The sequence below is a fragment of the Rhinoraja longicauda genome, chromosome 8, assembly GCF_053455715.1.
Source record: "Rhinoraja longicauda isolate Sanriku21f chromosome 8, sRhiLon1.1, whole genome shotgun sequence".
In the NCBI taxonomy this organism is placed as follows: Eukaryota; Metazoa; Chordata; class Chondrichthyes; order Rajiformes; family Arhynchobatidae; genus Rhinoraja; species Rhinoraja longicauda.
In genome coordinates, this window is record NC_135960.1 from 28706133 (window position 1) to 28721158 (window position 15026).

General features: G+C 47.2%; 1 protein-coding gene across 3 annotated transcripts in view; it reads right to left on the bottom strand.

The window, feature by feature from the left end:
* The window catches only part of vps8 (VPS8 subunit of CORVET complex), a 432205-nt gene that overhangs the window by 321624 nt on the left and 95555 nt on the right, over nucleotides 1-15026 (bottom strand). For all 3 annotated transcript variants that reach the window (XM_078403484.1, XM_078403485.1, XM_078403483.1), the window contains exon 27: nucleotides 10213-10332. In XM_078403484.1, coding sequence (XP_078259610.1) covers nucleotides 10213-10332 — 120 coding nt within the window. The remainder of the gene's footprint in view (nucleotides 1-10212; nucleotides 10333-15026) is intronic.

Consider the following 15026-nt stretch of genomic DNA (forward strand, 5'->3'; position numbering starts at 1 on the left):
TTCCCGCGGACCCTGCCGCCCGCGCCGCTATCCACGCCGTGTCGGTGTGGCTGCCTCCATTGTGGACCGAGGACCCCGACTTCTGGTTTGACCAGGCCGAGGCACAGTTCGCCCTGCGGGGCATAACTGCCGACGCCACTAAATACTTTCACGTGGTCAGCGCCCTCGACTCGGCCACCGCGCGCCTGGTCCGACCCTTCCTCCGCGACCCCCCGGCAACCGATAAGTACGTGGCCCTTAAAGCCTTCCTCCGTCAGCAGTTCGGCCTCTGCGAGGCTGAGCGGGCAACCCGGATCCTCCGAATGCCGGGCCTGGGTGACAGCCGCCCGTCGGTACTACTGGCCGACATGCAGGCACTGCTAGGCGACTACGAGCCCGGTTTCCTTTTTAAACATGTTTACCTGATGCTGCTGCCGTCCGACCTCCGCCAGCAGCTCCTCGACGCCCCGTTCCCCAACATGCAGGCGTTGGGCAGGCGCGCCGATGAGCTCATGATGGCCCGTCACCTGGCCCTCGACGCGTTGGAAGTCCATCCGATGGCCGACGACTACCCGCAGGTAGGAGCCTCGATCGCCCGCATTACTACCACTCCCCGACAGCCTTCCCGACGGTATCCGGCTTCAGCAGCTCACCCAGCCGGCGGCCCGTCTTTTTCGCACGGCCCGCCTGCAGTTCCCCCACCCGCCACCGGAGGTCGCTGGTGGTCGGACCCAGGGGTCGCGCGCAGCCTGCCGGAAGTTCCTCCATACGCCACCGGAGGTCGCTGGTGGTCGGATCGGCCCGCACAACCGCCCGTTTTCACGGAACCCAGCAGAGGGGGCTGGTGCTACTTCCTCGGCGGTGGGGCCCTTCGGCCCGTCAATGCCGGCAGCCCTGTTCGTTCCCGGGAAACGCCGAGGCCGGCCATCAGTGATTGCTTCGGCGGCCGGCCAGATTCATCGTGTGTTTGCGTGGGACCGCCACTCCGGGGCCCGTTTCCTTGTGGACACCGGGGCGGAGGTGAGTGTTGTTCCCCCTTCGCAGGCTGACCTCCGTAGTGGTAACCGCGGTCCCCTCCTCGCCGCAGCCAACGGGACCACAATCCGATCATATGGTGTGCGCACGATCTCCCTCAACTTCGGGGCGAGCAGCTTCTCGTGGCCATTTGTGATCGCGGATGTGTCCCAGCCACTGTTGGGTGCGGATTTCCTACGGGCACATTCCCTGCTCGTGGACGTTAAGCGGCAGCGTTTAGTGCACTCTGTCACTCTGCAGCCCATTTTCCTCCGCTTGGGCGACCCGGTCGTGCGTCCTGATGGGCCCCTGTCGTCCATGGACGCCGCGTTCTCACGAATTCTGGCCGAATTCCCCGATATTCTGGACCCCCAGTTCCACTCCGCCGCCCCGAAGCATGGGGTGGTGCACCATATAACCACTACTGGCCCGCCCTTGTACGCCCGGGCACGGCGTCTTCCACCGGACAAGCTCCGTCTCGCTCGGGAGGAGTTCCGCCTTATGGAGTCACTTGGGATCGTGCGCCGTTCAGACAGCCCGTGGGCGTCCCTGCTCCATATGGTCCCCAAGGCAGACGGTGGTTGGCGTCCTTGCGGAGATTACCGCCGGCTTAACGATGCCACAATCGCCGACAGGTATCCGGTCCCTCACATCCAGGATTTTAATGCCCACCTGGCTGGGGCCACGGTATTTTCCAAGGTCGACCTGGTGCGTGGCTATAACCAAATTCCAGTCCACCCCGACGACGTCCCCAAGACGGCAATCGTGACGCCATTTGGCCTATTCGAATTCCTCCGCATGCCGTTCGGACTCAAGAACGCTGCGCAAGCCTTTCAGTGGCTTATGGACTGCGTGTGCCGTGGCTTGGAATTCGTATTCGTATACCTGGACGACATATTGGTGGCGAGCCGCTCGAGACAGGAGCATATTGCCCATCTCCGCCAGCTATGCCAACGCCTTAGCGATCATGGGCTGGCCATCAACATCACCAAATGCCGTTTCGGGGTGGCATCCATCGAATTCCTGGGCCACCACGTGACCCCGCACGGTGCGCTGCCGCTCCCGAACAAGGTGGACGCGGTGCGCCAGTTTCCACGCCCGACCACCGTGAAGGGACTCCAGGAGTTCGTGGGAATGGTGGCCTTTTACAACCGATTTGTGCCATCTGCAGCCCGGATCATGCGCCCGCTGTTCCACCTCATGGCGGGTAAGCGCAGGGAGGTCGAATGGACCGACGATGCGGTGGCGGCGTTCCAACACGCCAAGGAAGCCCTGGCTGCGGCCACGATGCTCGTGCATCCACGGGTTGATGCACCAACCAGCCTGACGGTCGACGCTTCGGAAGTAGCGGTTGGGGCGGTGCTCGAACAGCACACGGATGGGTGTTGGAAGCCTCTTGCTTTCTTCAGTAGGCACCTCAGCGGCGCACAGCGGAGCTACAGTGCTTTTGACCGCGAGCTCCTTGCCCTTTACCTTGCGGTCCGCCACTTCCGCTATTTTCTCGAAGGGCGGACTTTCACCGCGTACACGGACCACAAGCCCCTTACTTTCGCTTTCGCCAAGGTGTCCGACCCGTGGTCAGCTCGCCAGCAGCGGCAGCTGGCTTACATCTCGGAATTTACTACCTCCATCCGTTTCACTACTCACCTGGCGTCTGGCCTGATTACCGCGGTGACCGCACCCACTACAGTTTCAAGATTTGAAAAATGCACTGGTATCCCCACCTGTACTAGCCATGTACGACACGAACCGTGAATGCAAAGTCTCAGCAGACGCGTCATCTTACGGCCTGGGAAGTGTACTTCTCCAAAAATGGGATGAGGAGTGGAGACCGGTAGCCTACGTGTCGCGATCTCTCACACAGACGGAGCAGAGATACGCGCAGGTGGAGAAAGAGGCCTTGGGCTTGACCTGGGCTTGTGAAAGGTTCCGCAACTTTCTCATCGGTAAACACTTCCAGATGGAGACAGATCATAAGCCTCTCCCGAGTCTGCTGGGGTCACAGGCACTGGATGCTCTCCCTCCACGGATTCAGCGTTTCCGGATGCGCCTCATGCGCTATTCTTACTCCATTTCTCATGTGCCAGGAAAGTGTCTGTGGACAGCTGATACGCTGTCGCGTGCTCCTGTGAAAATGGGGGAAACGCCTGACGAAAGGGAGTTGTTTGAGAATACAAACATCTATGTGGACATGATAATAGAGAACCTGCCGGCAAGCACTGCCTACCTGGATGAGTTGAGAGCGGAGCTAAAAAGGGACAGTGTGTGCGCACGCGTAATGCAGCTGTGTCAGGAAGGATGGCCAACGAATAGCAACAGTGAACCGGCACTCAGGCTGTACTGGGCAGAACAAGCATTGCTCACGGTAAATGATGGACTGTTACTCAAAGGGGACAGATTAGTCATACCCTCAACTATGAGGAACGACGTGCTGACCAGACTACATGAAGGTCACCAGGGAGTGGTGAAGTGTAGAGAGCGTGCACGACGGTCAGTGTGGTGGCCTGGACTAAGTCAGCAGCTGAACGAATTGGTCCTCAACTGCCGGACATGCAGCAAAGAGAGACAGAACCACACAGAGCCGCTGATGCCATCACAATACCCAGGCAGACCATGGCAAAAGCTGGGAGCTGACTTGTTCATGCTGGGAAGCAAGAACTACCTGCTGGTAGTGGATTATGCATCGAGATACGTGGAAATCGCTCCACTCAGCCCCACCAAGTCGACAGATGTAATCCACCACCTCAAATCAATGTTTGCACGTCACGGCATTCCCGGAGACATTGGTCACAGACAATGGGCCTCAGTTTGCCGGAACCGCCTTTGCTGCGTTTGCAAAGTCGTATGGTTTCCGCCATGTCACAAGCAGCCCGAGATATCCTCAGAGTAACGGGGAGGCCGAACGTGCAGTCAAGACAGTGAAGGGTCTCCTGAAGAAAGCGGCGGATCCCTACCTCGCTTTACTTGCATATAGAGCGACCCCACTGCAAAACGGGTACAGCCCAGCCCAACTCCTTATGGGGAGAAGGCTTCGCACTACGGTACCAACACTTCCAGCCCTGCTGAATCCTGCTCTTCCCGACAATTAGGTGGTTGCGTGGAAGGAAAAGGAGAAGAGAATCAGAGATGCACAACGGTACAACCTGCGGCATCGTGCACGGAGTCTCGACAGGCTCTTTCCCGGACAAGAAGTGTGGGTCACGGATCAAGGCAAAGCTGGAGCTGTGATCGGCAGCCACACCGCCCCCCGCTCTTACATCGTGGAGGGACCTCACGGGACGGTCAGGCGAAACCGTCGCCATCTAATTCCCATGAAACCCTTGCCGGACCAGAGTGGGGGTGGTATGAAAGAGCAACTCCCGGGTTGCATTCCACAGCAGAGCTCAGCAGAACCACCAAAAGAGAACATTCCAGAGCAGAGCTCAGCAGAGCCACCAAAAGAGAACATTCCAGAACTGCCATCCACTCCCAGAACCAGGTTTGGGAGAAGAGTGGTGAGACCAGATAGGTTGAACTATAAGTGGAAAAAAAAAGAAAGTTTCTAAAGAAAAATGTTTTTCTAATTTAGTGAAAAGGGTAAAATCCTTTTCACTAAGACAATGTGTTTACATGTACTTATGTTGAATTAATTTAGTTCAGATAGGAACAGACCTTTCAGCTAAAGAGGCAGAATAATCCTCTAAGGTCTGGTGAATCAACCGCAGTCTACCGATTGATTCTAGAAAGGGGAGATGTGGTGTTATTGCAATGTGCCTTTAAGGCTACACAGGTCTATTGGTAGGGGGTCATCAGAGGGGGACAGGGAGGAGCCCGGGGGAGCAGATGGCGGTTGAATAAACACTCGCGTAAAAACACAGTCGGACTCACTGTATCTTTTTAAAGAACACAACAGGTATAAATGGGAGTTATCTACAGGCCCCAAAACAGTAGCCTGGATATAGGGTGCAAGTTGAATCAACAGTTAGAATTAACATGTGCAATGGTAATGCTATGGTGGTTATGGGAGATGGTCTCGACCCGAAACGATGCCTGTGATGCTGCCTGACCTTCTGAGTTACTCCAGCATTTTGTGAATAAATACCTTCGATTTGTACCAGCATCTGCAGTTATTTTCTTATACTAAATGCAGACTGGGCGATCGTTTCGCGGAACACCTTCGCTCAGCCCACGTGAACCAACCTGATCTCCCGGTTGCTGGACACTTTAATTCTCCTTCCCCTTCCCACACAGACCTTTCTGTCCTCGATCTCCTCCATTGTCAGAGCCAGGCTAAACGCAAATTGGAGGAACAGCATCTCATATTTCGCTTGGGCAACTTACAGCCCAGTGTATGAATATTGATTTCTCTCACTTTAGGTAGCCATGGCATTCCCTCTCTCTCTATCCCTGCCCCACCCCAAGTCGCACTAGCTTCTCATTTTCACCCTACAAGCAGCTTACAATGGCCTGTTTCCTTTATCATCGTTACTTTTTTGCATATCTTTCATTCATTGTTCTTTATCTCTCCACATCATCGTCTATATCTCTCGTTCCCTTATCCCTAACCAGTCTGAAGAAGGGTCTCGACCCAAAACGTCACCCATTCCTTCTCTCCAGAAAAGCTGTCTGTCCCTCTGAGTTACTCCAGCTTTTTGTGTCTGTCTGCGAAAATCTGAAGGCTGGGCAACATTACTTTATTTGGATAAGAGGCAATATTGCCCTGAAATTAATAACTACCATTCATCGCATTTAAAAGGGCAAGTTAAGGCTTGTCAAAGTATTTGAGTTTGTATTTTGCTTGATGACCTTAAAGTCAGGACATGGAATTACGATTCTGCAGCCAGTACAGAAACTACGTTTCATTTCCTGTGAGAAAAATCCTCTGTTTCTACTTGGCAGTGACCTAAATTTGCTCTAACAGTTTTCAGAAAGTAATCCTCAAAGCAAGACAAGGATTAAGATTCAGATTGGAACTGCAGCTGTGCCAATATGTCAGATTAACAAACTGGGCCTGAAAGGAGGATTATACTACATCTATTTTGCAAAGATAAAATTGGCATCTGAACAACCCACAATGTTGACTAAATTGTTCTTGTCCACATCCAAAAGAACTATAATTTAGGACAACTTCAAAACAGCATTTTGCAAATGCATCATGCCCATTCAAAAGGTCTTTCAATATTTAATCATCAAAGATTGCAGCAGGCTCTTGATTAGATGAGCTGAAAAATGGCTAATGGAGTTTAAGGCAGATAAGTGCGAGCTGTTGCATTTTGCAATGAAAAACAGGGCAGGACTATTGCAGTGAATGGGAGAGCCCTGGGGAGTGTAGTAGAGCAGAGTAATCCAGGGGTACAGTGGAGTCATGGGTACTTAGGGTGCTTAAAAAGGCTTTTGGCACGCTAGCCTTCATAAGTCAAAGTATTAGAGTCCGAGTCACAGAGTGACACAGTGTGGAAACAGGCCCTTCGGCTCAACTTGCCCACACCGGCCAACATGTCCCAGCTACACAAGGCCCACCTCCCTGCATTTGATCCATTTCGCTCCAAACCTGTCCTATCCATGTACCTGTCTAACTGTTTCTTAAATGTTGGGATAGTCCCTGCCTCAACAACCTCCTCTGGCAGCTTGTTCCATACACCCACCACACATTGTGTGAAAATGATTCCGCTCAGATTCCTATTAAATCGTTTTCCCTTCACCTTAAACCTATGTCATCGGTCCTCAATTCACCTACTCTGGGCAAGAGATTCTGTGCATCTACCCGATCTATTCCTTTCATGATCTTATACACCTCTATAAGATCACGCCTCATCCTCCTGCGCTCCAAGGAATAGAGTCCCAGCCTCCCCAACCTTTCCACCTTTCCCTGTCGCTCAGACTCTTTAGTCCTGGCAACATCTTTGTAAATCTTCTCTGTACTCTTTCCAGCTTGACAACATCTTTCCTACAACACGGTGCCCAGAACTGAACACAATACTCTAATTGCGGCCTCAACAATGTCTTATATAACTGCAACATTACCTCCCAACTTCTTTTCTCAATACTCTGGCTGATGAAGGTCAATAGGCCAAAAGCCTTTTTGACCACCCGATCTACCTGCGACTCCATCTTCAAGGAACCAGGCACCTGCACGCCTAGACCCCTCTGCCCTACAACACTACCCAGAGCCCTACCATTCACTGTGTAGGTCCTGCCCATGTTAGACTTCCCAAAATTCAACACCTCACATTTTTCTGCATTAAATTCCATCAACCTCAGCCCACCTGGCCAATTGATCAAGATCCTGCTGCAATTTTCCACAACCATCTTCACTTTGCAAAACCACCCACTTTTGTATCTGCAAACTTGTTAATCTTGCCGTGTTGATGGGCATGTTCCCAATGTTGGGGGAGTCCAGAACAAGGGGCCACAGTTTAAGAATAAGGGGTAGGCCATTTAGAACTGAGATGAGGAAAAACTTTTTCAGTCAGAGAGTTGTGAATCTGTGGAATTCTCTGCCTCAGAAGGCAGTGGAGGCCAATTCTCTGAATGCATTCAAGAGAAAGCTAGATAGAGCTCTTAAGGATAGTGGAGTCAGGGAGTATGGGGAGAAGGCAGGAACGGGGTACTGATTGAGAATGATCAGCTATGATCACATTGAATGGCGGTGCTGGCTCGAAGGGCCGAATGGCCTCTTCCTGCACCTATTGTCTATTGTCTATTGGCTGAGCTACAAGGAGAGGTTAGGCAGGCTAGGACTTTATTTCTTGGAGCACAGGAGACTGCGGGGTGATCATATAGAAGTGTATAAAATTATGCAGGGAATAGATATGGTGCAAGCAGATAGTCTTATACTCAAGTTAGAGGAATCAAAAACAAGAGAACATATATTTAAAGCGAGAGGGACAAGATTTAATACAAAACTGAAGGACACCATTTTCACTCAGAGAGTGATGGGTATATTGAACGAGCTGCCAGAGGAGGTTGATGCTATCACAGCACTTAAAACACAATTTGGACAGGTACATAGATAGGAAAGGTTTAGAAGGATATGGGCCAAATACGAGCATATAGAACTAACTTAGATGGGTCATCTTGGTCGGCATGGACAAGTGGGGCTGAAGGTCCTGTTTCCGAACTGTATGACTCTATGATAGAAATACAACTGATCTCAAATTGCATCATGTAAACTGTGGTCAGTTTCTTCAGTATTGAAGGTAAACCACCAATATTTTGTGAACTGACCTGATGGAGTATTAAAAAAGATTATGAACAGTGCAGACAGCTTAGATAATTAAAACCCATGGCAGGTGTATCAAACCAAAAGGACATAGGCTTAAATTGAGAGGAAGGAGTTTTAAAGAAGATCGAGGAAGTTTTTTTTTTTTTACATGCAGCATGGTTGATATCTGGAACATGTCGCCTAAGATCGTGGTCGTATCAGATAGAATCGCTACATTTTAAAAAGGCATCGAGACAGACACGAGTAGGAAGATATGGACATAGAATAGGTAAATGGGATCAGTGTAGATGGTGGGCAAAAAAGTTGGCATGGACACTGTGGCCCAAAGGCCCATGTCTGTACTATACAACTCAATGGCTTTGACTGTAGGAAGCTGCCACAAGAATGAGTTTCAAATTGTTTTGTTCAACTTAGTTTGCATTGACCGAATTTCGCCCAGCAACATTTTAAATCTGATCACCACTAACAGGTATTGCCTTTACTTTTCTTCACCAGAAGAGTGAGCTGACCTGTGTTAATGATCCCAGGTTCAGCAGAATGTCTTGCTGGGAATCCCACTGATGAGATCTGCAGAGTAATTTGCCAGCAGACTCATCAATTCAACATCTGGCAACACATACTGCTGGTCAAAAAGAGAACGAAAGCCAGTAATTTTTATTACTATGTTTTCTTTTCTATGCTTAAATTTAAAGCTCGAAGTCTGTATTATTGCACTTATTTAAGAGAGGCCATACTCGTCAGCAGACTTTCCAGATGCACCTTGATGCATTCCTTTCTCCTGCTTTAGCTTACCCATCAGGATTGTATGTCTGACTATTTCACAAGTGCCTCCACTCTCCATTTCCCCTCATAATTCTGAGAAAAGGTAACTTTCTGTCACCTGCATGCCATGAGCCTGTTAGAATAACACTCTACACTACATTTCTAGGTTACCCTTAAAAAATCCCACTTACTTTTTTATTAAACAGAATAAAACACTGATAACTGCAAATAGCAGCTAATTATGTGCTTTAAGGACCAATGCACATGCAGATTACCAATTGTTGTGTCCGTGATCATGCTGCCCAACAAGGTGCATGGCTAAATGAATGAAGAAAAGTTGAATCTATTGTTTGTGCTGAGCCACCTGTGACTGCCTGAGGGCTAATTTAAAAAAAAAGTGTACTCCTCTCATGACATTTAGCATCTCATAGAGAACGAGCATTATAAACTAGGCAAGAATAAGTAACAAATGCTTGAACTAGCAGAATAAACTGGTCAGAAATAATTGAGTTCATACAATCTAACAAATACCCAGTCAAATGCATAGATAGGAATGACATAGATAGGAATGACATCACCCAAGATATAAAAAATATTTACTGCACTCACATCCTGGACCCATTAATTATGAATAATCACTTTCCAGTGGAATTTATGCCTTTCAGCGTTATGGGTCTAGTCTCACCTTAAGCACAAAATCCAGCTGGACAATGAGCGCTTGTACTGAGGGAATGCTGCATTAGCAAAGATGTTGGCTTTCAGATGAAAAATGTAACTGCTTTTTCAGGTAGATGCATAAAATACATTGCCACTGTTTTAAAGAATAGTTACCAAGGCGTCCAGGGTAAAATCACCATAAGCATATAATTTGCCACCATCATATTGCTGCTTTTACAATCCTACTATGTGCTGCCGCAATTCCTACATAACAATGGATTACATTTTAAATGTACTTCATTGGTTGTAAGCAGCATGGTGATCCCAAGGTGTGTAAAAATAAAATGACAAAGGAAAACTGAAAGTACACAGAGCAGCACAAGCAATCAAGAATTAAAGATATGTTGTGGAAAGAAAATACTGGCATGAACAGGTCACCTTCATTAGTAGTCATCTGTTACAAAACTAGATGTCAACAGTTCAATTTATTAATATCTTATTTAGGTTCTTTGTGCTGTGGGTAATGAACCACTAGTAAAATAAAATTTGAATGTACTTTTCATGAAACTGAAATTGCTGAAGCAAAAATACTGTACCAGTGCCAAAACATTAAGAAACTCTCGAGTGTCAAAGTGAAGGAGTGTCCTGATTTGCGGATACAATTCTTCATCAGAAGCTACTTCAGTTGAGTGCAAACGGATCAGAAATTCAAAGACCTGAAAAAGCCCAAATCACAAAAACATGTATCAAAGAGATAATGTGATTAGCATAATCTTTCAAATGCACTTTCACACAGAGGTGACATTAAAAGCCTTTTTTCCGTCAACAAAGCCTTCAAAGCACCGGAGATACATTTATAAACAGCGGTAGAGCATTTTTAGTGAGCACCCAGTTCATGGCTGATGGAAAATTGCTCCAGCAGAAACATTAGACAGCAAATCCTGCTGTATTGCATAGCATATCTTCAAAAAACATTAAAAATACATCTTATCAACACAGAGGAAAGTACATGGATGGTCCTGTGTTATTCCAAGTTCCCAGTGAAGTAACATTTTATGTTGTTGTTTTATTCTATATGTTTCATCAACTGACATACACCAGTGAGATGCAAAGGAAGATAAATATTGTATAGAACCCTTCCACTCATCTGCTACGGTCTTAATTAAAGGAAGGTTTTTTTTCCTTGAATACGTTATGTCACAATTTATTCAGAAAGAATTATGACCTTCAGTACTTGACAATTTTGTGAGTTTGAAACACAACAGGGGAGAGCAGAGTCCATAAACTAGAAAAGCTCACCCAGTGATAACATAATGATGTGGAGGTTCCTAAGGTGTTCTGGAATTTATTTTACGGAATCAGGTTGGAATTTTGAGTTTCCTTGAAAGGTTCCTGGGCATGGAATACAAAGGGGGGCTAAAAATTAACTTCAGAATTGAGGAAAATAATCCCAGGAAATTTATCTCGTTTAAAATTTGGAAGAGAGCTGCGTCAGATTGCATAATATCCACATGAAATGACCAAACTCTTGTGCTACGATGGCCAGTTTCATGTTGAGCATTACGGAGAGATCTGAATGCTCAAGTCTTTTGACTGTAGGCTGCCAGGCAAGAAAAGTAACATCAAATGATACGCTGTCCTCATTTGGTCTTGTGTGGACATAATTCTACCCTGCACGAAGAACTGCCAAGCAGCCCTCGGGTATTATTGTGATAGAATCTGGAGGGCAGTTGAGGGAATATGGGTAAAAAGTAATGGGTTAGTCCACTTGATGGTCCAAAGGGCCTGCTTCCAATTGTATCTTTCTACAACTATAAAGAGCTATGGCCTTTATTTTCCACAATTGTTAAATTGACTGGATATTAAAACGCCTTGGAAAGAGATTATATTTACTATTGCAACATCAGTTCAATCACAATTTGTGTAGTTCTAGGATTTAATTCAAGGTTGCTAGCCAATGGATATTTGGTGTTACCTGGCTTATTTCACTTCAAAGGAAACACTTGTATAGAGATTGTTGTTGCCAAGAACATGTGAAATAAAGACAAACAAACAAAACTGGAGGAGCAGATACAGGATATCGTCTCATTCTTGCTGCACTTACTAATGAGTAAGTTTGCAGATATCACAAAAGTTGGTAGCGAGGAAGGTCTGCTCAGGCTACAGCAAGATATAGATCAGAATTCCATCTGCCGAAGCTCCACCAAAGTTTGAAAGTTGGGTTGCGCTTTGGCAAATGGAATTTAATCCTGTCGTGTGAGGTGATGCAATTTGGGGTGTCAAATTGGAGTAGGACCACGTAAGTGGTAGGAAACTAAGAAACATTGATGCACAAAGGGATGTTGGGGTCCAAGTTTATTGTTCCCCCACAGTGCCAACACATGTCAATAGAGTACTGAAGAAGGGCTATGACATGTTTTCTTTCATCGGCCAGGACACAGAAGATGAAGGTCAGGAGGTTATGCAGTATATTACAAAATATTGGTTCGGGAGCACTTGCAGTATAGTGCACAGTTCTGGTCACCATACTTTCGGAAGCATGTGGTTGCACTGGAGACCGGGATGATACTTGGATTTGACTACTTGAATATGGCGAAGATTGGATCGGCTAGGCTCAACATGGACATGGTGTGCTGAAGGGTCTGTTTTGGTGTTTGGCATATCTATGACTCCAAATCCTAGGGCACAGCGGTAGAGTTGCTACCTTACAGTGCTTGCAGCGCCAGAGACTCGTGTTCGATCCCAACTACGGATGCTGTCTGTACGGAGTTTGTACGTTCTCCCCGTGACCATGTGGGTTTTCTCCGAGATAGACAATAGACAATAGACAATAGACAATAGGTGCAGGAGTAGGCCATTCAGCCCTTCGAGCCAGCACCGCCATTCAATGCGATCATGGCTGATCACTATCAATCAGTACCCCGTTCCTGCCTTCTCCCCATACCCCCTCACTCCGCTATCCTTAAGAGCTCTATCCAGCTCTCTCTTGAAAGCATCCAACGAACTGGCCTCCACTGCCTTCTGAGGCAGAGAATTCCACACCTTCACCACCCTCTGACTGAAAAAGTTCTTCCTCATCTCCGTTCTAAATGGCCTACCCCTTATTCTCAAACTGTGGCCCCTTGTTCTGGACTCCCCCAACATTGGGAACATGTTATCTGCCTCTAATGTGTCCAATCCCCTAATTATCTTATATGTTTCAATAAGATCCCCCCTCATCCTTCTAAATTCCAGTGTATACAAGCCCAATCGCTCCAGCCTTTCAACATACGACAGTCCCGCCATTCCGGGAAATAATCTAGTGAACCTACGCTGCACGCCCTCCATAGCAAGAATATCCTTCCTCAAATTTGGAGACCAAAACTGCACACAGTACTCCAGGTGCGGTCTCACCAGGGCCCGGTACAACTGTAGAAGGACCTCTTTGCTCCTATACTCAACTCCTCTTGTTACGAAGGCCAACATTCCATTGGCTTTCTTCACTGCCTGCTGAACCTGCATGCTTCCTTTCATTGACTGATGCACTAGGACACCCAGATCTCGTTGAACTCCCCCTCCTCCTAACTTGACACCATTCAGATAATAATCTGCCTTTCTATTCTTACTTCCAAAGTGAATAACCTCACACTTATCTACATTAAACTGCATCTGCCATGTATCCGCCCACTCACACAACCTGTCCAGGTCACCCTGCAGCCTTATTGCATCTTCCTCACAATTCACACTACCCCCCAACTTAGTATCATCTGCAAATTTGCTAATGGTACTTTTAATCCCTTCGTCTAAGTCATTAATGTATATCGTAAATAGCTGGGGTCCCAGCACCGAACCTTGCGGTACCCCACTGGTCACTGCCTGCCATTCCGAAAGGGACCCATTTATCCCCACTCTTTGCTTTCTGTCTGTTAACCAATTTTCTATCCATGTCAGTACCCTACCCCCAATACCATGTGCCCTAATTTTGCCCACTAATCTCCTATGTGGGACCTTGTCGAAGGCTTTCTGAAAGTCGAGGTACACCACATCCACTGACTCTCCCCTGTCAATTTTCCTAGTTACATCCTCAAAAAATTCCAGTAGATTTGTCAAGCATGATTTCCCCTTCGTAAATCCATGCTGACTCGGAACGATCCCGTTACTGCTATCCAAATGCTCAGCAATTTCGTCTTTTATAATTGACTCCAGCATTTTCCCCACCACTGATGTCAGACTAACTGGTCTATAATTACCCGTTTTCTCTCTCCCTCCTTTCTTAAAAAGTGGGATAACATTTGCTATTCTCCAATCCACAGGAACTGATCCTGAATCTATAGAACATTGAAAAATGATCTCCAATGCTTCCACTATTTCTAGAGCCACCTCCTTAAGTACTCTGGGATGCAGACCATCAGGCCCTGGGGATTTATCAGCCTTCAGTCCCATTAGTCTACCCAAAACCATTTCCTGCCTAATGTGGATTTCCTTCAGTTCCTCCATCACCCTAGGTTCTCCAGCCCCTAGAACATTTGGGAGATTGTGTGTATCTTCCTCAGTGAAGACAGATCCAAAGTAACGGTTTAACTCGTCTGCCATTTCTTTGTTCCCCATAATAAATTCCCCTGCTTCTGTCTTCAAGGGACCCACATTTGCCTTGACTATTTTTTTCCTCTTCACGTACCTAAAAAAACTTTTGCTATCCTCCTTTATATTATTGGCTAGTTTACCCTCGTACCTCATCTTTTCTCCTCGTATTGCCTTTTTAGTTAACTTTTGTTGCTCTTTAAAAGAGTCCCAATCCTCTGTCTTCCCACTCTTCTTTGCTATGTTATACTTCCTCTCCTTAATTTTTATGCTGTCCCTGACTTCCCTTGTCAGCCACAGGTGTCTCTTACTCCCCTTAGAGTCTTTCCACCTCTTTGGAATAAATTGATCCTGCAACCTCTGCATTATTCCCAGGAATACCTGCCATTGCTGTTCTACCGTCTTCCCTGCTAGGGCCTCCTTCCAATCAATTTTGGCCAGCTCCCGCCTCATGCCTCTGTAATCCCCTTTGCTATACTGTAATACCGACACTTCCGATTTTCCCTTCTGCCTTTCCATTTGCAGAGTAAAACTTATCATGTTGTGATCACTGCCTCCTAATGGCTCTTTTACCTCTAGTCCCCTTATCAGATCAGGATCATTACACAACACTAAATCCAGAATTGCCTTCTCCCTGGTAGGCTCCAGTACAAGCTGTTCTAAGAATCCATCTCGAAGGCACTCTACAAACTCTCTTTCCTGGGGTCCATTTCCAACCTGATTTTCCCAGTCTACCTGCATGTTGAAATCTCCCATAACCACCGTAGCATTACATTTTTGACACGCCAATTTTATCTCCTGATTTAACTTGCACCCTAAGTCGAGGCTACTGTTTGGGGGCCTATAGATA